Source organism: Pezoporus wallicus, unplaced genomic scaffold (genome assembly GCF_028554395.1).
Source record: "Pezoporus wallicus isolate ANWC-B61680 ecotype Strahan unplaced genomic scaffold, APGP_CSIRO_Pwel_v1 contig_5967, whole genome shotgun sequence".
Lineage (NCBI taxonomy): Eukaryota > Metazoa > Chordata > Aves > Psittaciformes > Psittacidae > Pezoporus > Pezoporus wallicus.
Window position 1 is genome coordinate 235,483 of NW_026639377.1, and position 25,969 is coordinate 261,451.

Sequence of the window (25,969 nt, forward strand, 5' to 3'; positions counted from 1 at the left end):
CCACCACCCCATTTTCCTCTACACCTCTTACACCTCCCCAGTTCTCTCTACTTTAAGTCTTCAGCCCCTTTGCAGCCTACTGAAGCTACTGGACTGACCTGTGAGCATGACTCAGCTGTAATGACATTAAATCCTAATAAAGGCTCATGCATTTGACAAGGCAGCCCAAGTTAAACCCTGCTGCTCTGATACATATATACAGCAAACAGTCAACCTGCTTAAAGGTGTGTAGCTAAATAGCAGGTCATGTGAACTCTGAGTGCAGTAATTCATATTTTTGTTCTGCTGCTTTTGGAAAGCTACATTTAGCAAGTTATAAAAAAGATCTCTTCCCTTACTTCTATATCGAGAAAGAATCCTAATTGGCCAAAACCAGTCATAAAAATTTAACCATGTTTCTGAAAACACGAGTGCCAAAGGGTAATGCATTGCTAATGGTTGCCAGTGGAATAAATAGCAGTTCTGACGTCAAAACTTTGTTACACTCCAATAACTGGCTCACTTGGGGTTTCAGGTACAGCAAGTTACATGTGAGTTTTAAATAAAGTTATAAAAATAGAATACATGGTGAACCATATTGTCACTATGCAACCTGAAACCACATGATTTATGTCTAATAAAATGTTAATAAAGGCGAAAGATGGTATAAAAATAGTATTTTCTACCTCCTAATATCCTCTTACTTGTATTTGAGAGGGCAAAACAAGGCAGATATTATTCCTCTTCCATTTTTCAAAACACATGGCCAAAACCAGAGTAAGCAATTCCAGATGAAAGTGACATTTCTTAAACATTTCTAGTACCTTTACCCAAAAGATAGTCTAGTAAAACACAAGTAAAAATCTGCATTACAACAGGTCTTTGATTCCCTCTCTCATGAACACATTGCATTTCCTTGCCTTTCAATTCCCTCTAAAGAGCAACTGTTTCGCAAAATACTCTCTTCACATTCAATTTTGTAAAAGATGCAAACCATGAGCCATGCTTGTTTAACAGCTCACAGGCTCAGTGATGCACACACCCAGACGATGGACAGAACTATGGTGCAAATATGGAGTGTGGAGCTTAACACTTGAATCCTTCCAGTTATGCCTACACACAAATAGAGATTTAGCTGTGCAAGCTGTGGCTGCATCCACAGGGAATGGGCAATGCTATTAAAGTAACACACAAGGCTAGAGATAGAAAGATTGAGAGCAGGTTCCCCAAACTGTTATCTGAGGTCCCACATAAATAAAACTACACTATCATGTAGTGATACCAGCATTAGAAATTAATGGTGACACACCAGCACAGGTTGCCTGAGAAGCTGTGGCTGCTCCATCCCTGAAAGTGTTCAAGGTCAGGTTGAATGAGGCTTGGAGCAACCTGGTCTAGTGGAAGGTGTCCCCGCAGGGGGTTGGAACTGGATAAGCTTTAAGGTCCTTCCAACCCAAACCATTTTATGATTCTATTATACGATTTTATGTTTAAGTATTAGTTATCTTTTCCTTCCTACATCTGATCATACAATCTTGCCAAAATATAAATATAAATGACATTTCCCATTTCAGGACAGCTGAAATCCTGAGGACTTATATAAAAGAGGTCATAGCACATCCAAAAATGAAGCTGAAGAAATACGCAGTTTTACCAAAATTTTACGATCACTTAATTGAGTACATCCAGCAGCTCACTATTCTAGAGCTGGAACTTGACATGAGATTACAGTGTGAGATACAGCTATGATGATGACTTGGAAGGAGATAAAAGCCATCCAGCAATTAAACCTTCTACCCTGTCACTTGGGTATCAAATGTACATTATCCTGAAGATTGCTAACGAGGAGACTGCAGGTCCCCTAAGCCTCACCCTGAGATTTATCTCTGGAGAGATGCTTTTCAAAGATTGCCACATGGGGTCATCCTTTTTTGGTCAGGTTATAAATCTCTGAAAACTGCTGTCTCCTCATTGCATAGATGGTTTAGTTGGGGCTTACAAAGGGCTTAAACCAGGAGAGGAGGCGAGAGGACTGATCCTCCTTGAGCATACTCTGAATTTGAAGTGGAAAGGGTTTTTCCTGCCATTACTCCTCACAGAGGTCAGGGTCCATGGGGCCACCCACATGGAGCGAGAAGGTTGGTCCTTTTAAGAAGAAACTCCCCTGAGACGGTGGGTGCACCTCCTCTTTCTTCCAGCTTGGGCAGAGCTTGTCAATTGTTCATGTAGTCACTAATAAATCTCTTTCACTTGAACAGCAAGTCTTGTTCATCTCAAATCATTTCTGTCTCAAGCACCTTTTTAAGTATTCCTGGGAGAACAGGCATTATTTCCATTTCAGGGATCAGAATGTGAGCTGATTTAAATATTTGTACCATGTTCTGCCTATCTGAAAATACTCACAAAAATTTCTGTTCACAATTAAAAAATGCACAAGATGTTGGTTCAAAAAAGTATGCAGCCAAAATGAACCCAGTTTGTCTGTGGCCCCTGGTGAATATTTTGTTATCAAGTGTAAGAAACTGAGTTTTAGATGTAGAATATGTGATAATTTAAACACCGGTGATACTAAATAATTAAAAATTGTAATGGTGGTAGCATCTAACATCTGTTCCTTTCAAGAAGCAGCAGGATTAGGACAGCACCAGTCCAAAGGAAAAAAAAAAGTAACTGGGGAAAAAACCTGCCAAAAGAAATTCTTACCTGTTGATTACCATGAGTACCTAATGTGTGGCAAAAACAAAGCTTACTACATATACTTCAACCTTTTCACTGCTGAGTTGACTACTGCATTTTCTGTACTTGATCCTGAGTGCAAGAAAGGTAGTGGCAGCAAAAACTGTCTGCAAGTACCTTTTAAATAGGAAATTATACCCTATTATATATTGCAAGCATTTTTTTTTTTGCAGCCACAGAACAACCCTAATTTTCAAGTAGATTTTTCCCTCCAGTGAGCGGCAGCAAATATTAATAAGAAAAAAGGAATAAAAAACAACAAACTGCCCTTTCAAAATACAATTCACTGTGAACTATTAATTTCTTCTCTCGAAATAGGGCAGCTGTTGATCCTTTCAATCAAGGTGAGTGTTTTGCTTGCCATATTCATTTAAATTACAGCACACAACCTTCTAATGTAATTTTGTTTCTGATATTGCAGAAAAAGTTACCTTTTAAACACATTATTGTGTTTAAAAACACAGACCTAGTTTTGTTTGTTTTGCTCTGGTGTGAGGTGCATTGCCTCCCCCCTCACTATGAGCTCGTGGGCTTGTCTAGGCTGGCAGAAATTCATCTCAAGAGGGAACAAGTGTTTCAGCCATAGGTTTTCATGAAGAACAAACAGCTGGACCATTGACAGGACCATCTAGGACTGAGCTTGCCAGGAGCAATAGTGAAGCAATGCGTATTTCCTGCCTTGACTATATCCGTTTTTATCTGCATCTCTAATCTTATGCTGTATTGGGATTTCTATCTTCTGTCTTCCCACTGGGGAAATACAAGTTTAAATCCTTTCTTATATGACAGAAGCAGCAAAGTATCTCATCACTATGAGTAACACTCCAAAATCTTCATTTGTTTATAAGCCATTAAACAATTACCATTAAGAGGGGAGAGGAAAGAGCTCCAGGGCAGAATGTGGGCAGGAACAGCACTGATCCCTGCAGCCTTGGTGGCACCCCTCCTTGCCAAGGACTGAGTGGGCAGGTCTACATGGTACACATCCTTCCACTGCCTAACTACTTGCATCTTCTATGTCATCGTGTGATGTCCTCTTGCCATCACCTGATGTAGCCCAGCAAAGCACCTATACTTTCACTGCTTGCAAACAACATGTGGTTCCAGAGTCCAAGTTTGGCAAGTACAATTAATTCTTTCAAATGTGCCAGAGTACTTTCCAATAATACCCAACAAAAGTCTGTAACAACCCAGGACAATCCATAGAAACATAGAATCATAGAATAGTTAGGTTTGGAAAGGACCTTAAGGTCATCTAGTTCCAACCACTCTTCCATGGGCAGGGATTCATTAGTGTAAGGCAAACACAGATCATCCAAAAAATGTATCTAGGTGACTCCATGAATCACACTATAAAACAAAATAAGCATTAGAAAAGTTGACACAACACCAACTTTCCTCTCTCAGCTGCTCCACTTTGGTCCAAGTTCAAGCAAAGACCTTAGGCAATTAGTCCATTTTCAGGTCAACACATAAACTTCTTCAAAATAAGGCAGGTTTATTTTAAATATATTAAATAAGAAAATCTTCCCAGTGCTGTCTGCAGGTGGTGACAAAATTCTGCCTACAGCCTGAAGACTTTTTCAACTTTTCCACATGATACATGCTTAGCCTTCTACCAGAACCATGAGAGTTCTTTCACTTAGGAGACTGGGCTGTCCCACCTATATAACCTGTTTTAAATACAATTAGCAACTATGGTACCATTTGTATGGATGGGAGGCATTCTTCTTATCATTTCCTTTCTATTTAATGGAAGTCAAAATTTAAGTGAACATCATAGGTGCCAATGAAACAAAAAATGCCATCTCTCAGTTCTGAGACCTTCATTTTGCTTTTGAAGTTCTTTACTTTTGTTGATCCCTACAATTATTAGGAATTTTGATTATATCTAAGCAAATTTTCCCTAAATAAGGAAAAAACATATATAAAACGCCTTTTTAATAAGGCACAGATACTTCACTATGCTATTTTATCACATTATCTTTAAGACAAAAGTCCTTATATCTTACCAAGTACATCCTCCATCAAAAACTCTCTTCTTGGTTCCAGTGTTATTTTTTTTAGGCAAAAGAAAATACCCTTTAAAGAAAAGACTGACCAAGTTTTTGATGCATCAACCCATTCTCTCTATTAATGCAGACATTTAATTATCAATGTATTCTAACCTTGCAAGTGAAACAGAATGGATATGTACAAACCCTCAGATGCATTCTGGAGCCCCAACTTTCAGGGTGGAATAAGAAAAAACACAGTTGTATACTCACAAATATCAGAGCTCTGACAATATATGAAGACAGCAATATATACCAAGCTTATATGCTTGATACCAGCAGCTTGCTGAAGTGGGCTTTTTTTTTTCAAATAAGGGGGAAAAAAAATAAAAATAGAACCTTTTTGTCTTTAACGACTTCTAATGCTATACAAAGGAAGGGAGAAAGAGATCTGACCCAATTATAAGTAGGATACAGGCAAGACAGTACCAAACCTGAAGGGTAATTTCCCTGATCTCTTGCTTCCTCAACAGGGAGGAAACATTTAAGGAGATGAGATGTAAAAAGATAATACGAAGAGTTTTATAAGATTGCTTCCAAAATTAACCATCCAAGCCAATCCTTGGCTGTCCAGACATCCTATTCCATGTTTTGATGCTTCAGTTTTTATTTCGATTGATCTTTATGTGATGCTCTGAGCAAAAAACATCATTATAATCTTATTTAAATGGTTATAAGGTAATTTATAGTTTTAGCACTTCAGAAGACTTTAAAGGGGGGCAAGGGAGAATGAAGACAGTATCTACAGCAAGCAAAGTGTTCTTAAAATCTAGAAACTTCAGGGAAAACAGTTACTTTTTTCTGCTTTACGGCTTAATGCCAGTACCCAGGCACAAAGAATAATGAACAATTTCTTATAATGTAAACTAGAGGAGAGATCAGATCAGAACTTGGTGAAGAAATGGAGATCCAGTAGCACCTTCTCTCTTTGCACTGTTTTCATGGCTTATACAAAAAGGACAGAAAACTTGGAGCAACAAATTGAAAGATCAAGTTTAAAGAAAACTGAGAAAGGTTAATTCAGATTCAGGTGAAGGAATGAAGTAGCCAGATTCAAAAGACAGAGGTAAGTACTCAGGCAATGAAGGAAAATCTTGATTAGTAAGCTTAATATAAAATTCATCAGTTTTCCACATCCTGCTTTTCTTCTGTAATTGCTTGTGTTGTTGGAAACCTTGATTATACACTCATTTTCTCAGGAGTAATTTTCTGCTACAGGTGAAGAACTCTAGCCGTTCCACCTCTCAGTGGCAACCCTTGGTGTCTTGTGGTTATTGTCAAAGCAACACACACTCCCCAGATAAGTCAAGGACCTCAAGGTCTGAAAGTCTGATTCAAGTCTGCTAATCTGAGCACTGGGTTTGTGGATAGAATGCTTTCTTAGCAGGCAAGAGGAAAATAAGGAAGATGTTCTTGATTTCTTGAACTTAAGACTCTTGAACAAAAAACGTTTGACAACAGTATTTATCTTTGGCAAAACAGGCTAAAAAAAGGTATGATTCTGTTTGTGCTGAAAATCAGTTCCTGATCATAGTGTAAATTCATTCAGGTTCACTAAAACCATATAAATACACAATAATCACCCCACATTTAGTACTCCTTTCCTAACATACAATAAACATGAAGCGCAAGAGTATACGCTTACACAAGTTGATCTCTCAGGGATAAAAACAATGCAACAATGAAAGCTCCTAGAGCCAACTGTTGGAAAGCATTCATTTCATAATTATAAGCTATAGCATAAGAAAAGGCTAGAACAAACCATACGATCAAAACTCCTGTTGACTTCTCTCAAACAGAAACAGGGAGAGCTTATACAGCCAAGAGAAACCCTTTTTACTTCTAGCAGCATTTTGCATAACACTAGGAGAACATAGCTTTATTTTGCTACACATTCATTTCATAAAAATTATTAAACATATTGAAAATAGTATTTAAATGTATTTTTACCAATCACATTACATATCATAATGATCTTTCAGAAGATGGTGTGACATCATTATATAAACTGCATATTCTTAGCTCCTAACTGTAGCATGTAAACTTTAATAGACATTTCCAATTTATTTAGTAAACTGCATAACATGTCACATTAACAATTTATTTACCTTCTGTCTGAGACACAAGAACAATTTCAGAAAAAACAATGACTGCAATCAGAGGACATTTAACTGCTGTAGTTTCAACTTCTTTCCTTCCGTAACTAAAAATGAAACCAAAATGCCTACTGTTTTAACATTCAAATCATACAGTATTGCAGTAAATGTACAATCTCCAAGGTCCTTTAAAATCAAACAGGAAAAAATGTGAAGAAATCACACTAACTTCAGTTTAGTTTAGGGATAACAATAGCTGTCATTTTGACCCATAGATTCTTCAATGTTTAGTTCAAGAATATTAATACATACATATCATTACATTTATCTCCCAAAACTAAGGAAATGCAGCTAGCTTGCAGCACTGTGGATCAAAGCTCACATACATGAAATCCCACCCTTATTAAAGGCTGGTAATGGACTTACAAGTTACCTACACTAAGTCTAAACTTTCAGCAGAAAAGACTTAAAGCTTGTAAGAACCTGGAGAAGCAGGGAAGTGAACTCAGAACTGGTTTTGCTGCTTTTCTAGTTCTGTAATATTTGAAGACATAACTTTCTGCTGCAATGACAACCTCCAGAGACTTAAGAATAACAGAAAATAAATATATATATACACATGTATTAAGACTGATATCCACTTGAGAGAATGCACTTGAGAAAAAGCCCGATGGCAACATATGATAAATTTAATAATCACTCCTTTAAAGAATAAAATTTAGGTACAATTACAGCAGAAAAAAATATCATTTGAATTGGTTCTTTGTATTCCTAACAATAAACCAAATTGTTATAGTATCAAGTGCAACCAATAAAATAATACTTATTTTGACTTCTATAATTTATTTTCTTTGTTCATCAGAATCAATTGCACCACAGGCTCCTGCTGTTTACTGTCCTGGTCGATTTTAAGCCCTTAGGTGACTTGTTAGCAAATGACTTGGAAATAAAAAGTGACGCAATAAGCTGCGTAAATCCTTATTAATTGTTAACTCACTCTACCTCCAAGCCACCTGCAGTACCTCTTAAAGTTGATTATGGGACAGAAAGACGTCAGAAAGCCAAAGCACTGAGAACATTCTGGTTCTAGTTAAAAGGTCCATTTTTTTTTCATATATAGCTCTATTGAGATTGTGATTCAAGCTTAGAACAGTCCAAGAGTTTGACTAAAGCACTTTAGCGATGTGTTAAACCTGTAACAGGTAGTGACTGGATTGAGCATTGCAGCAGGAAAGAAGAAACAAATTATCTTACAGAAGTTTTTTTTCATCAAAAACTGAAGAAAACACCACAAGAACTGCGTCCCTGTTGACTTAGGATATGACCTAAACTGATCAAGATATACTTCACTTTTTTCTCTCAGTCATGCAATTCTAAAATCAAGTGTCAATATCCAGTCGCCCTCTTACCTGGCACAGAAAACCTTCCAAGATCACATGCTGCTTGAGAGAGTGGCTTCACTTCTGAATACAGCAGTACTTAATAAGAAGCACTGAACCTTGAATCACAATTCTTTTTCTCCTAATTTTACCATAGGTAGTAAAGAAACAAAGAACCAAGCTGTCATTCACTTGCAATTTTATTTGTACATAGGAACCTTAAAAAATTCGCCCCAAAACCCAAAGAAAAACACCTCTCTGAATTTGCTGTATGAAAAAATAAGTCAGTCATAATGATTTGAGGATTTGCTGGCATTTAAGATCACAATACCGCTGATAGTTTTTGAAGAACTAGAAGAATGCAGCTGAGTGCAGCTCCACCTCTGACAAGTATAATGCTCTCTGCTGAGTCAGCAAAGTTGTCAATGACACTCCTGAGGTAACCTAATCTTAAGGGTTCTTTTCAGTAAGTGATGTGTTACGATGTGTTATGCATAGTGTTTATCCTCTGCAATGGCTTTCAAAGGTAAAAATATAATCCTATTTCTCAAAGGCAATTTAAACTTTTCAGTACTAAGAGTATTAGAAACCACATTCATTATATAAATAGAAAATGGAATTGAACTCTTCATGAAATTTAGCAGAAATGGCCTTCCAGATTTTTAGTATCATACAATCTCCATTCTCACATATTACTGCTTTCCAGGAATCAATAAACTTTCCTGTAAGGAAGAAAAAAAAAAAAAAATAGACTACAACAAACGTGGAAGCACATGAAAACTGACAAAGGCTGTATGGCTATGAAGGAAGAAGGTTCTAGGCCAGTTTCATACAGTGTCAAGGGGAATACTTGTAGTAAACTACACAATACCCATACTAACAAAGATAGGGAATTGGTAAAAACCTTTTGGTATCAAAAGAAAGCATCCCAACAATATTTGACTTATGTTTCTCAGCTCCTGAGATGGCCTCAAAGAGGTTTTGGAGGAATGACAGTAAATATTGCAATAACAGCTTGTTCTTCACAGAAGGAATAAATCTTTTTAACATTGACACCCTAGATCCTGGGATCCCTGGCTGCATTCAAGGCCAGGCTGGATGAGGCTTGGAGCAACCTGGTCTAGTAGGAGGTGTCCCTGCTCATGGCAGGGGGTTGGAACTAGATGAGCTTTAAGGTCCCTTCCAAACCAAACCATTTTGTAACTGTGTGATTCTGCAGGCTAAGGCTTCAGGCAAAATTGCTGATGATCCTGCTGGTAAGTGAGGATAACAAGCAGCAGACGAGAACTCCCAGGATTCAGGAACACCTCAGCCTTTTTAGGCAATGGGTAAACAGGAGGCCTTGGGAGGCTCTCCTGATACACAAAGGAACTAAAACTGGGAAGGGATATGTCATGAAGACATGGCAGACTGGAGAACGGCACAGGTTATACTTAGGAATAAATTTCACTGAAAAGGCTGAGTTAATAAAAGACTTTGCCTAAGTATTTACTGGACAAAATCTGCTACGTGCCCACTATCAAAGACGAGGGGGAAACATGCTAAAACCACAGTATAGGGGGACTAAGCAAGATGGTCACATAGAGCAGCTGGACATGTACAAGCTAAGGAATCAGATGACACAGTCAAAAGTGTCAAGAGAGATGCCTGACACTATCATGAAGCCACTCCATCAGCTTTCATGGCATCATGGTGAGCAGGTTCCTGATGACTGGAGAAAGGTCAGTGCCATGATAGCTTCAAAACACTGTCAGGAAGGATTGCCCAGAGAACCACAGGATGGGAGAGCTCACCTTAATCAGTGTGGAAATCATACATTAAGTCCTTGTGGAAGCTACTACCCAGCACATGAAGAGCAAGAGAACAGCCAACACAGATGTACTGAAGGCAAAACACTCCTGACCAACCTAGTTCCTTTCTAAGACTAACTGGCTCTGTGGCTAACAGGTAAACAGTAGATGTCATTTGATTTCAACACAGCTTTGGATTTTTTTTTTTCTCCTCTATTACTCTGGTAACCAACATGAAAGGCACAAACTGCATGTATGGGCGAAAAGCTGGATTCAAAGGCTATCTGTACAATGGATCAATGTGGGACTTGTACCTGGAAGCCTAACAGGAGAGAAGAGCTTTCTTCCAGAGCAAAAACCCTGCCAGACCTCCCAGGGGAAATGTAATTTTGAGCTGAAAGCTTAAGTAAAGTTCAGTAGTAAAGTGTGAACACTACCTATGTGGCTGCAGAATAAAGGGATAAATGCATGTTTGTATGCCATAACTTTATTACGTATTAGTCTAGTTCTAGTAGTCTTGCTACACTGACTCACTGAGAAGCTTCCAGACTGGCACCCAAATACTGACTTTTCTTTCTGTAGTAAAGAGAGGAGAGGACAATACATTTTTAGTTCTGCATGCTTCTATACCTCCATAATCAATATCTTATTAACCGTGAGAATTAAAATGGAAACGCATCCCTTTGAAAACAAGGAATTCCCCTGATTATATAAAGAGATTGAGTTGTTGTTTCTAACCTTGGTAATATAAAGGTTTTTGAGCCATGAAACTATTGCACAGAAAAGGACTACAAAATATTAAAGTTTTTAAAATTCTGTAGAATTTAATTTTATTGATATTTCTTACTGCAATATATCTGAATTTATAATAAACTACTGTCTCAAGAAAACAGCTATTAAAAAGGACATCAAATTAATATCAAAAGCCTACAGCAGCTCCCTTTTCAGTCCATTTGTTACCTGAAAAATATCCAGAGAAACAGAATTCAAGGTTTACTTCAGACACAATTTTGATGCCCAGTCCATCAGGTATGGCACCATATAAAACAATGGAACAGATGAGACCAAGAATATCAGCATCTTCCATGCCTGCTCCTTATTCTGATAAATTTCTCTCAAACATCAAATATTCTAAATATTTGGGACCAGCAATATGGAAAATCTCTATCATAAGAATGATGTGAGAGGTCTTATCTGGTTTATAGTATGAAGCAAATATTAATAACTCAAAGACTTGTCAAAAGTTTCATGATTGCTCATATAATTTCTCATTATTGCCAGCCACTTTAGTTAATAATATTGCTAATCCATTTGAATGTTGATAGAAAGATTATTTTGAAGGCAAAAAAAAATTGGAATGATCCATTTCATTATCAGAAATCAATTTTTTTCACAGCACAGTGTGCCAAAAGGTTGCATTTTAACATTGGGATCATCAAGTGCCAACATCCAATTATTTTGACAAAGGCAGACTGTGGGAAGAGTCGAATTCAGGCAAGTGCACTCTTTGTTCCGCACTTGGGTACTCACATGTTGCTCCACCTTAACCTAGACTATATTGCAGGGAATCAAAATTATTCTGATGCTCCATCAACTGAATGACATTTTTGCCTTGTCTTTTGTGGTAAATCACTCTGTTCTTCAAGAACAGCCAGTAGTCATGAATGAGATGAAAGAGGACGAAACACCACCCTAAACTGATGGAAAATATGATGCAGCACATCTCTTTGGAAAGGGTGGGAAGAATCCAGAAGTGGATTAAGCTGCTCCTGGTAATAGAAAAGCTGGGGGTTTTAACAGGTCTTTGCCCAGTTTCATGGGAAATTATTCCTAGAGTTTCTTTTGAGGGGCAAAGGTACAGGTTTTCAGGTCCCCATAAAATAACTGGAATAAAAAAAAAATAATGGTGCTTTCCCAGAGATAAAGATGCAATGGCTTGGGGGCACTTGTTCATGTCCTCCATATTCCTTTCACAGCCTAGCTGGTGGCACAGATCACCTCGAAGATGAATGGCCAATCTAGATATTATCAGGAAGAATTTGGTGCTGTTTTCCCGACTTATATTTAAAAATTTAAGTTTCAGCAGCAACCTCTAACTTCCCATGATCAGTGCGAGACTACAGTAAGCAATACCAGCATTACAGATTGTTTCTGCTGTTGAGACATGGCATATGTGTTATTTCTTATAATGTTGCGTGTCAAGACACACACATTAAGACCGCTTACTTTCAACATTTATCAAACATTTGTGCCATTCTGTAGTGACAAGGCAACAGGTAACTTCCATTCCAAGTTACAAGTCAAAGGTTTGACACAGAAGTTCTCTGAAATCTCCTAACCTCTTTGCTAATTGAGCAAAGTAAGTTACTGTATTTTTCAGGCATCCAAATACAAAGCCAGCAGTAACTGATTTTTACTTTCAGTTTTTTAAGTAACCTGCACAACACTTGGCACAGCTGAGTCACAAAGGTCAAAATCAAATTAAAATGCAATTAATGTTTATTATTATGACAAGAAAAAAAATAGAATTATGTAGTCAAACTCCAAATAATTAATTTTTATGGTCTATGTCAACCACATGCATAATCCTAATGTATCTAAGATAAGTATTTGAAGTACAATAACTCAATCAGAAAAATAACCTGAACTCCAAACAACTTACATTTACATTTGTGTCTTTCATACTTGAGCGTAAAGCTCAATACTGACATAAACATGTGTTAACATATTTTTGTTTAGTTTCCTGTTTCCTTTTTATCAAATTTGAAGAAATAAAATTAAGAATCCAAAGCCATAAGGTTCTGGTTTAGCTACTTAGTAAACTATATGCTTAGCTTAAATACCACCAAGTCATATACCAACAACTTCTCCTAGTGACAAGCACCTTTTTGACCACATATTTTTATCAGCTCCATCCTCCTATGAAATGCTGGAATCTTCTACTCAAAAATTATGACCTATGTACTGATAAAATGAATTTTTGCCTTCATGGTCTGAAACAGGGAGGAGTATTCAACACAGTTTATGTCCTCTCATTTTGCACAGAGCTCCTCAATGCCTCCTGTTGTATATGTGAACAAAAATGAGCTAAATATACAGCTCTTGACAGATAGCAAGCTAAAATACTAATTGTTGCTGAGGAATATGGACATACCATCTCCACAACAGGACAAAAAGATTTGTAGACAACTAGCTACCAGGTGCAAAAAACTTCAGATGAGAATCTATGTTCACTTCCCCTTCTCTCTCTCATTGAAAAAGCAGAACCTTGAGTTTCACTGTCATGAAAAAATAAAACAAACAAAAAACTGAAAGGACTACTCCATCAGTTTGATAGAAAACGGTAACTAAATGGTTATAAAACTAATACAAAAGTACCCAAGTTACCTAAACAGCTATAAGAAACTTTCTTATCAGAACCGAGATTGAAAACTGGCTGAAAAGGCAATGTCTCCTCTCTGGATCATGTAAGTTCAAAAATTATTTCAGCATCCTGGTTATTTACTTTAAAAAATGACATTTGTTCCTTTTAGAAAAAGCCTACAACCCAAATTAAGCTTCACAGAAGTGTCCTCAGAAACACTGCATTTAAGAGCTAAAGCATTAAACTTTAAAATGTTCTGCTTATACCACACTGATACAGATGAATTTAAAAAATCCAAAACATGGACATGTCTGAAAATGTCAAATAACCCACATTCAGCTCCACTTCCTCAATTTACACCTAGAGGTTTTTTGTCCATTTTAAATTATTTTAGAGGCTTCTCATTCATCTTCATCTACTTAAGTAATAAAGGTCCTCTCATTCTGCAAGGACAGTTAGCATTTCATAGTTTTCCTAGAAATACTGATGAAAACCTGCGATGGAAGAAAACATACATTCAACAGAATGTTTCTTTGTTTCTTGATCACTATCTGTGGTCTAAAATGTGTAGTTTCTCAAGCTAGAAAGTAATTAAACTTCTTGGCCTGTATTGGTGTTATCTAAAGTCGTCTGAGTCAGATACAGGTGTAGATGATCATACTGATTGCCCTGATCTAGCAGCATCTCAAACAGAAAGTAAGAAAAGGAACAGAGGGAAGTAGGAACAACTCGGAGAAGCAGAATCACTTCCTGCGCACTTTGCGTGATGATTCACTCAACAGAAAGTCTGAAGGAAATGACAATGTGATACATGTCTCAATTTAAATTCTATGGACAATATGAACAAATCCAAAACACTATCACATGGCATATAACTCCAGGGGCCACCTTCAGATGCTCACTACCGCCTGCTAGAGACCAGCACTGCACAAATGTACCACCTGCGCACAGTAAGATCAGAAAGTAAATGTATTTAGAATCCTACTGTGCCTTGGAAAAATCCTAGGCCACCCTCTCATAACAGGTTACTACCTACAGCCTAAAACTGTTCCTATTGAACCTGCCTGAAGCATGAGGCTGGAGTAGATGACATCCTAAGATTTCTTCCAGTGGGAATGATTTTGATGGTGGGAGAAATTGCCTCAGCCAAAACTCCCATCCAAATTGATAAATACCAATTATTCACAAAACTCTAATTTCCACATAATACTGAAATGTAAAATGACTCTCTAATGGTAAAGAAAAAAATCTGGAAGTAGAACGGTTCATTGTTTTAAACCTGATGCTTGCAAACCTTCCTTCAGAGCTTCAAATTGGCCAACACCTAAGATTTTCCTATTAAAATAACATGACATTGCAGGTTCTCTCAAGACCACTCAGATAAAAATGGCAGCAATTTGTTTTGCTAAACCACTAACATAAAACTGACTCATTTGACTGAAAATTACATTAAATCCAGCATTGGCACATGAGATGTTATGTACGAAAACAGACAAAACCCCAGATTTATGACATGAAATTGAAAATAATTTTAATAATTATTCTAACTATCAGATCATTTTGCCAAAATAAATATATATAGCATTAAAACGACTAACTGAACCTTGTAAACAGAATGAGTTGATAGACTGATTAGTATTTAATCAGTCTCCAAATGTTTCTATTACTAAATAAAAGCTTTATTGGGAATATCAACATAACCACACACCTTGAAACTAGAGCCATTTTATATACAGAGGCAATATTTAGGCATAGCTATGTTCTTAAGACACCTTATTTCTTTAATATGTAAATAAGGTGCAGATAAGGACTTCTCTTATGTAAAGAGTATATGAAATTTAAACTTGGAAATAGTCTGTAGCCATCCCACCTCAATGCAAGAGCCAGACATATCTTGCTAGTTAAGCAAGAGTCAGGTCAGGACAGCATTTGGCTGCAACTGAGGCAGAAAAAATTAGAGCTCTGAAGTGATTTGATAAATTTATGTATTTAAATTCAGCAGATAGAGTGCTTTTCCTTGTCATTCAGCCTTAAAATTCTGCTATGATACAGTGCTAAAAGAATCCTGTGATGGAGAGATAAGAGATGTTGATACTGCATTCATCAATTCATCAATCCTTAACATCCTATGCCTTAAGCATAAAAAAGCTCTGCTCCAGCTTTCCAAATACACATTTTAACATGCTCCAGTGAATATAAATGCAATCTTTCTTGCCCTTACTGACTACAATGTAAGTAAGAGCTGTATTCTGGCTTGCCAAGCATACAACAGTTAACAACTCCTGCCACTGGAAGTAAACACTAGTTTTAAGACCCACTGCATGGACAAGATTGGCACTGAGTTTAGGACCCCATTCAGCCTTTCCCATACATAAGGATGCAGTGGCAACTCACACTTTCACACACATGCCCACCCTGCGAGGTGCAGTGTATGAGCTTTTTCATATCTACCTCTGAGGAAAAGAATAAACATGCTGGAAACTGAACCCTATCAAAGGGACACAGTCAAATACCACCATGTCAAACGTGGGCTCAGTACAGCCTGCGGGACAATTTCTTCTAGAAACATTTCTCCCTTACTCCAGGTAACTCACAAACTTGCTTTCCTGCAGACTTCCCCACCCCTCATTAAAAAGTAGCATAGGACTCTATATCTGAAAGATATAAATACACTTTCAGCTGAGTAACAGACTACTGAAATTGCAAGGGTAAAATCTTAAGATATTTAGACTAACTGTTGCATTCAATCTCTTCAAGTTTCAGGTTGACACCTGGCTGTCTGCTCAACCACAACAGCCAGATTTGTCATCCTTTTTGGCTTTCTACTAGCAATGTCTTCCCAAACTTACTTCTATTACTGAGTTACACACTGTTTTAAAGAAACATTTGGATTTGTGCACCATTTCTCTTCTATCTCCTATTCTAAGAAGGTACAGGTTTAGTCTACCTCATCTTAGATTATGCTACATTTTGAAGATGCTTAGGTTTTCATGTATCTATGACTAGTTCTGAATGAAATGTGCTCTGTTTAAGCCAAACAAAAGCATTCTGCCCATATGAACAGACATACAGATTGAACAGATGTAAGGTACATGTAAGTCACTCCATTGCAGCTCGCTGATCTAAAATCCCTAATGAAAACAATAACTGGTCTTTCCCAACTGCTTGGCAGAGATGTGTTATTGGTAACTGGGAGTAAATGACTGAAATAACAATTCAGAGTACTAGCATAGGACTGTTAAGAAAATTAAGAAAACAGTCCAGAAACATTTAGTTCAGCTAATGAACATGGTCAGTTATTTAAGAATGATGCTGAGCTGTATTGGGATCGCATGGCCTAAGAAGGGGGGCTTCTGTGAGACAGGAGGGGTGAGGGGAAGGTGGCTTAAGATTTGGGTTTGTTTCTCACTGTTCTACGCTGGTTTAGTTTGGTAATAAATTAAACTAATTTCCCAGAGTTGAGTCTTGTTTGCCCATGACAGTAACTGGTGAATGATCTCTCCCAGTCCTTATCTTAATGTACAAGCCTCTTGTTGAATCTCCTGTCCTCATCCTACTGTGAATGAGAGTGATAGCGCAGCTTTGGTGGGCACCTGGCACACAGAAACATAGATGGTGAAGAACATTTTAAACAAAGAAACAAAAGCATCTACATATATAACACACGCAGCTAGAATTCACAAGCACTTCAAATAAGCTTACTGCAACTGAAAGTAGTTCTGTTTCTCCTAGAACCGGACAAAATGCATTCGTTATATTTTCCCTATAACATACAACACAGAGCTGACGGTTCTATCCCACTTTTCTTGTAAACTTAGTGCAACACTAAAAGCTAAACCCACAAGCACCATTACACCTCAAAATCACTTTAGAACTACAATAAAAAGGTAGTTAAATCACATAAGAAATTTTAGACTATTCATCCTTATTTTTAGGGCTCACTTTCTTATTCTGCTCAGAGAATTACAAAGAACATACTGTCTCCTCTGTGTAGGCTTTGCATAGGTTTCTCATACTTAAAAGCCTGTAGTGATATTGGTTAATTGCCATATTTCAGCCACATCTCTAACCTTTCCCTTTCAGTGGGCGTGAAAAGGTTTACTTGTAATATATCTTGCTGCTGACTGAATTTTATCTTGTTCTCCTGGATTCTCAGCAGCAATTCCCAAGTTAAAGGCTTCCCCAGAAAGCACGTCAAAGGATTCCCACCCACACACTGAATATCTAACAAGCCCTGACCCATTTTCTCCTTATTAAAGCAGCACTACATAGTTTAAAAAAATAATAAACAGAGAGCCTAAATGAATGTGAGATTTGCAGTTGGAACTCTGCCCTCTTCAGATTTCAGTTCTGACAAAATCACTACCGAGAAGCAGAGACATTTAAAATACAAACATCAAATGTATTTTCCCTCAGTATTCTCCTTCAGTGACTTATTACTCCAGCTGTCTTTCAGCTAAGCACAAGGAGGACTTAATTTATTAGTTCTGGATATAGAAAAATTCCCTAATTTAGCCATACTTATCTCACCTTCCAACCATATCTTTGGGCATATTTCTACAACTTGAGCTTTAATAATCTTGTAACTCAGTGCCTTGTGATATAGGAGTCTTAAAAAAATGAAGTCTCACAGTGAGTAACAGTTGGAGCTGCAAGATTTTACTACTATTAAAAATGCTACCTAACCAGAAGAAATAATAGCAATTAACACTGAATATTTTGAAGTTTTTTATGTAGGATGGACTACTTCAAATACTACTGCAAAACTCAAAACCTATCATGAAGTTGGTATGCTGAAATTTACTAAGATCCCCAATTAAATGGGTATGATATCCTGTTTTAAGTAGAAACAAAATGGGAACAGAAGATTCAGCTTATGTATGACTTCCAATTTGCCCACTGCATTCACAATTTCAGACATAGCGGGAATCAGATTTTACTGGTTACAATTGCAGAACAGCCTTTCCCAGCTCTTGTGCCATCAGCTCCAAAGGAAGCGAAGCCCTTCAGCCAGTCAAATAACCTCTCCCAAAACAGGAATGTTGAACAGAAGAGGTAAAAAAAAATAAATAATCAACTGGATGAATTCCCTGAGCTTTCAATGCCGATACAAATTTAAATTAAACTGATAAAATCATGATAAAAGATTTATTTCACACAGTGCAGAAAATAGACAATAAACCCCATAATATTAGATCAACCATCTTTAATGAGTACTGAAAGAAAAAAATCCATTTAGAAAAGCTACATGTCTCTTAACAAGTAAATCCCTTATGCTTAAAACTGATTTGTAAGCAAACCCCAGCTTCACGTGTTAAGTTATAAATGATACACTTTTTCTTTCCCCCTTTTAATTAAACCATGTTTTATACAACTGACTTTCCAGGTAAAGCAGATTGATAATAAGCACATATACCACATATGAACATTCTTTTACCTTAACTTTCAACAGAAGCTATTATGAAAAAGATACATTTTTCTTCTGAAAAAAGGCCCACTAGTTCTTTTCAATAGGAAAGTTGGGAGATGAGTGAAACCACCAAAACAAGACAGACTACTGTTTATCTTACAATAGTACTCAAGTGATATGTGTTCATCTTTCAGTGATGAAGACTTTTCACTAACAACACTATGTTATCTAATAATCTGCTTCATTCTAACGATAACTTGTGACTGGAGAGGCAGACAACACAAAATCTGGAGTCCAAGTAACCAAGTTTATATGATTTTACAACCAAAAAGAGGAACCACAAGACCTCCTTTGTTTATAAAGCCATAGTAACTTACATCAACTGTAATACTATATTGACTAAAGCTCATCTTTTCCCAAACATACGCAAGCAGAAAATTAACAATGGCAGTCACTGCAGAACAGTATCAAGCCTGTAAAATCTCTTCATCTACTTAGAAAACAAACTTGCTTAACACCCAGGTTTGCATAGGATACTTTAAAGATAAATACATGTTGAGTTAGAGGACTCTTCACAGTCTTACATTGTGTGAATGGTTCTGAAAAATTCCGTTAAGTATAAGATTAGCTTCAATTTGAACAACAGTTTTTTGGTTTGGTTTTGGGGTGTTTTGTTTTTTTTTGCTATGACACAAGAACAGAAGACTCTACAACTCCCATGACATCGAGTAGAATGTGTTTGCAGGCTTAGTTTAAAATAAAATGGATTTTCCTTGACAATTATTCTCTCAACAAGATCATTCCCTGGAGAAATAACAGTTGAGATTGGAATTCCAAAAATTTACAAGCATACACTGCATGCCACTTCAGCCCGCAGAGAACTGGAAATTTTGAGAAATATATTTAAGTGGTCTTACTGAGTTGGATAACTAGAAACTGAGCCTGATTTCTTCTCACATGCTTACATTTTTCCCACTGGGCCTCTGACACTGGCACTTGAAGAAGGGAATGCACACTTTAGAGTTTTCTTTTAGGAAGGGTAAGAAATACCTTCTGCATTGCTTGAAGAGTACTGCTATCTCAGAATTTCTTTTTACGTGGGGAAAAAAAAAAGGATTAAAGAATCATGTGTTTCTCTATCCACCTCTACAAGTTTTATTCTTACTGGAAAGATTTGTTTTTCCTCATGTAAATGCTCTTTGAAATAAATAATCATAGAACCAGACACTGTTTTGGGTTGGAAGGGACCTTAAAGCTCATCCAGTTCCAACACCTTCCACTAGACCAGGTTGCTTCAAGCCCCGTCCAACCTGGCCTTGAACACTGCCAGGGATGAGGCAGCCATGGCTTCTCCGGGCAACAATGTTTTTCTGGGCAATGTTTTCAACCTGACAGTTTAAATTTAAGTATTATTTCATATTATTTAATTTTATATCTATATATTTCTACTTTCTGGTCAAATCTGAAGAAGCAGTTTCTCAAAGTTCATATTCTATTTTACATATTGCACATTTCTGCATGAATGTTCTCTGACTGGGCTGTTTCTTGAATAAAGGAACTTGTTTGACTAGAGAAAACTAAAAATTTGCGTTTAGCAATTGTTCATTTAGCAATTGTTCATTTAGCAAATTCAGCACTCTACTTTAAAAGAAAGTTGAAGCATGAGCTTTACACAAAAACAGTAGCTTATTCAAATGTTTAGCAGTTTCTGAAGCCAGTGGCAAAATATTTAGAAAGCCTAAGACTGAATTAAAATTTGTTTTTAAAAAATTAAAATATTCATAAGCAATATTTAAATAACCTTATTATTTAAAAGTATATTATTTCATCCTTTTTGATGAAATATTTACCACAAAGTGTATGTTTTGTACAATCCCATCATCAGATTAATATCAAAGGAAACATAAAACATGAAACTTTCTTAAAACAATTGTTAAATATGAAATTGGTCACTCGGCACATACTCAACTGTTTAGACAAAAAAAATGCATTTAACTCCAAAAACCTCAGAAGGACTTGCATCCAAATATTCCTAAAACGAACTGGATGTCCTATTTAATGGGGTATATACAGCATACAGTACTATTCTACAATAAGCCATTAAAAACTATTTATCAAAACCATAAAGATATATTCAATTGTGGATATAATACCAAAGTATCAATCTTATCTTGACCCTATTTAAGACAGGAGAAGACAACTTACGGGTACAATTCTGAAAGCTGCTGAGCTATGTTATAAGCTGTGGGGTCCCTGTCCAGTGCATATATCGTGATGTTGCTTGCTTTCTCTAGAAGAGCTGTAGTGTGACCGCCGGCTCCAAACGTCATGTCAAGGAAATGCTGCTGAATGAAAGAGACAACACCTTTACCTTTCAACCACAATAATAATAATAAAAAATGTTTGTTGATTTAAAGCTTCTTTTGCTGATTTCCTCACATGGAAGAAAATATACCATTCAATATAGTCACACTGCAGGAAGTCTCAACAGAAGGAAAGGATAAGCAGAAGGAAAGCTGAGATAAAAACTCTGGAAAGGTGAACACTACTCTTCTGGCTATGTGCTTTCTGTAGGTTCATTCTAAGGGTTTCTGTGGTCAGAGTCCATATGACCAAGAGGCTTTGTTCCTGAAACTTTCCTAAGAAACAATGACTTGGGAAACAGTCATCCCCCTTGAACCAAGGCACTTTGACTCCATAAACAGGAGAAACAAGAAAATTAGGTAGAACTTAATGCTGGTTTAAGTCTTTATCTGCAAAACAGCAGGACTGTTTCTAGAAGCTGTCCCATGCACCTTTCTCCTTTGGCCTTTGTTAAGTATGACAACACTCAACAGCTTAAAAGGCAAGAACTATATTGTTAACAGAAATAACGGGCTCTTCACTTAGCAATGAAGAGGTTGCATGACTGCAGTTCCACTTATAAAATATTTCCTTTCAAATTACTAAAAAAGTATCTATAATTCTATACCACAGGGAAAACATACTGAAGTTTAGAAAGCGACAGAATTTTACTGGTTTATAACTGCATTTAAAACCAAAGTAGGAATGTGACTAAACAGCATTTTCTCTAGTTTCTGCATCTCTGAATTGCCATAAATCTTTCCTCTAGGTTCATTTAACTGACCTCCCTTGATTAGGGGAAACAGCAGACACCATGCAAGCTAGACTGGAACAACAAAATTCTCCACACCCTTCAGTACCCATTTCTGGTTGGGCTTTTTCCAAATCCTCAAATTACTTTTTGTGTGTGAAACAGTTTTTGAAGACCACTTAACAAGTGCAATCATATTAGATAGAAATTAATGTGAACTAAACTTACTGACAAAGTCTACACACCCTAAGTTAAGCACCTACACACCTAAAGGTAAGCACCTTTTAAGGGAAATTTTGTTACTTATCTCTTGAAAGAATTAAGACTCAACCATAAAATCCCTTTGGATAAAAACAGAAATTCAAAGGCAGTGAAGACAGACACAAACATTATTCAAGAAACAGGTTTTAGGATTTCCATTAAAAAGCCTTTATTTATGTTCTCTATCATAAAAAACCTGAATATTTATGAAAAGAATAATAATACAACTCTAATGTGGTTATGAGTGCAAGTTATGATCCTAAACCTATGCTCTAAAAGCAGACCTCTCCTATAATATTTCACAAAGAAAAAAAACTGAGTTGGCTCATCATCCAATATTAAATTGTACCACTCATAGAAAGAAATAAAGAATGACACAGATTATTTTTTTTAAGCAGAAGACAAAATTACATTACAGAGGATATGATATTCATATTATATAAATGCTCCCACTATTTAATTAAGGATTCTGATTTATCTTCTGCCATAAACCCAAAGTATATTCACAGAAACCAATTTATAAGCACAAAACTGAAACAGTCAAAAAAGTATGGGTATTTTTAAAAGACAACTAACCACAAGAATGTAACTAGGTTCTGAAAATACATACATTAAAAATTCCAAGTACTGATAACATACTTTGTCTGTAAGCTCTGACATTATCACTGTTGATCAGATTCAGAGAACCTCTCTCATGACAGAGGCTCCATTCAGTACGGGATTTTTCTGCACTGTACTGTTACTTCCGATAACCTTGTAAAAATCCAGTACTGGCTATTAAGTGGGCTATTAATTACAAAAATTTGTATTCTCTCTCCTAAATGAAAATTACTAACATAAAAGTGTAGTTGTTAACTCTGAAACTAGCAAAAATTAACATAAAATCTACAAAACATGCAAATCCTCTTAAATTACTCTTAAAATTTCCAAGAAATGTCTGATATTCTATGATTTCTACTCAAGTTATTTCCACTTTATCCTTACTAGAAGTAAAGTACGTGAGCCATAAACAGACATTTCACTTTAATCTGCCATTTCTGTAGATAAAGCCCTTCAGGAAAATGTGAAACAACAGCAGAAAATTAAAACAACCTTTTTGTTTCTTGCATAGGATTAACCCACTTGGAAATGTGGTCACACCAGTCTCAAGTGTCAATTAGGATTGCACTTATTCTGCAACAACATGAAACAATCAAAACCAAAATTACATCATAATTCCTCTTGCAAAAAGTGAGTTTAATCAATGTGAGTAACATCTTCTTTGTTGGGTTTGGTTGTCTCACCTGTCCTCACACACATCTATCTGCCTCTACTTCCACTAATTTCAACTTTGATAAATTTTAAGCTTGGTAAACCCCTTATAAATAATGGATATTAATGAACCATATAGCAGATCTTAAAAATAAATGCTAGTAGTGCAATAAGTGCTAGTAGAAAGAAGAATAGAAAGGATAAAGCTCACTGTACTATGATATAGTTACAAGCTCTCAATATTGTGACAGCATCAAAAAGTTTCAGTTAAGAATTAATGCAAGCATTCACTGTGAATAATCACATGCTCATCAAATTATTCTGCCCTTTCTGGAAGAACCAACACAAACCAACCAAACTTTTAAGCAACAGTAGAAAATTGTAATGTGATCTTTAAACTGGAAGCACTACACAGAAGAGGATACAGCTTTGATTTGAGCACAAGTGGCTGAAGGAGTGAATACATAGCACTGGATCAAATCCTGTATCACCAGCATTAACAGAATAGGCTGAAGCGGTTTTGGCCTCCTAGCAAACCTAATTAAGGCTACATTAAGTATATTTTGATATATTCCTGTAAGGTAGTCCTTCCATGGAAAATCTCTGAACTGAACAGATATACATGCCTGAACTAGCAAGCAAGTACTCATACAGATGCCTCACAATCTACCTGTTCCACTCAAAAGCAACACTTTGCACCAAGAACCTAAATAAATAAATAAATAAATAAATAAATAAAAACACCTTAAGCTATCAAATAATTTTATTATTAACAACTATTTTGGAGCATTGATCACATTTTCAATAACCCACTTTACTATACTGTTTCGTAATACGGTTTTTATACATTCCATTCGTCTTTCATGTCTTAAATAAAAGATGCTTCAGTTTTTCTTCCTTTTTCTCTTTTGTCTAGTAGTTTTCAATCAAATAAAATTAAATGACATTTTATCCTCCTGGTCCTATAAATACCGGAAAAGATTATTACATGAATTCCTCCTGCAGTGACTCACTGTTCCATTGTTAAGTTATGATAGCCCCAGCAGAGTTCCCCTTGAGAATTTTCTAATCAGTTTGTGACTCTGCATTTTAGAACCATTTCACTCCTTCACGACATATAGATAGAAACAAACAAAAACTTTATAGTCTTCATTTACAACTAGCTCTAAGATCAAGATACAAAAGTTCATCTTCCTCATTTTTGTATATGAGACTTTTCACTGACAAGCTGCTAATAAATACCTTTTAGGCACTTCATTTTTCTATGACTTAAGTAATCTGTAATTCTGCCTGTGATTATGTTCCACAGCTAAAAAGGTTACTCCACCATACCTGGTAGCCTTTGCAATTATTTTTCCTTTACTATGTAGCAAAAAGAGATTGCAGAACTTATACAAAATCGTAACTCAAACATGACACAAACTGAAACTACAGGAGACTTACTTTAAAAACATGTAAATCACCAGTTTGTCATTAGCTCCAGTAATTTCTAGTCTCTGCTTGCTTTCTTTATTAAATACAAGAACTTTGCCATGTTCTTGAAGTAATTTGATCCTTTAATGCGCAACTTTATTTTCTGCTACTAATCGTAATTCTTTCAAGCACTTGATGGTAGTCAGCTGATCTGTCACTAAACATTTTTTCTTTCTCTTGCAACCCTGACATAGCCTCAAACAGGTCCGTGACAAACTGTACAAAAATCTCAATATTCAAGACATACTGAGTTGGAATATAGTACATGAAGGAGCATGCAAAACAGTCTTCTATCACAGGCCTTTTCCACCATTGCCCATATGACAGACTTCTGTTCACCTTTTGGTCTAGGCAACCTTTGTCTCAGCTTCTTCATGCTTATACAACATCCAAAGATCATTATTATGCTGTGATTAACTAATACACACAAAGCATTCCCCATGGCTCTTTCCAACAGACAACATTAATTCCTTCTAAAAACCAAGAGCCTGTTCTGCCCTAAAAATGACCTTGGACTGCATTATTTTTAACTCAACCTCCACTTCTTCTATTAAAAACCCCCAAACTATATTGTTAATGACCATCCTCTTGGCCTTCAGCAAGTACTATCACCTGAAACACCTTAACCCCAAATTCACTAAAGGAGAAAAAAAAAAAAAACAAACCAAAAAACCACCAAAACTTATCAATCCCAAATCAATCTTCCTGGGAAAATGCAGTTCCTTTCTCCAGCCCCATTTCCCACTTCCTCCAAATACTTAACAGACACTCACAGAAGGGACAGCTGTACAGTTATTCCCCTCGGATGCTCCTGAATCACATTGTTGGTGGTTTTCTCTTCTTGTGTAAAGAAATCTGTCTTTAAGTGGCAATCATTCAAGTACAGCAGGATAAGGTACTGAGCACATTTTGCAGTACCCTTCAGAGTGCATTTGTTGGAGTATCCTCTTCACAAATTAAATGTTCATCAGACCCATCAAACACACCATGAGGTAATCACTTAGAATGCAACGAAGACAGCTATCATGCCAAACAGAACAGCAAGCGGCCATGGGAAGAAAAACTGGTGCTACATATATTAC

The 25,969-nt window shown here is 36.5% G+C and overlaps 1 protein-coding gene across 3 annotated transcripts in view; it reads right to left on the bottom strand.

The window, feature by feature from the left end:
- Positions 1–25,969, bottom strand: part of METTL15 (methyltransferase 15, mitochondrial 12S rRNA N4-cytidine) — a 92,456-nt gene that overhangs the window by 28,915 nt on the left and 37,572 nt on the right. For 2 of the 3 annotated variants that reach the window (XM_057414374.1, XM_057414372.1), the window contains exon 3: positions 21,014–21,153. In XM_057414374.1, coding sequence (XP_057270357.1) covers positions 21,014–21,153 — 140 coding nt within the window. The remainder of the gene's footprint in view (positions 1–21,013; positions 21,154–25,969) is intronic. The other variant, XM_057414373.1, reaches the window with a different exon arrangement.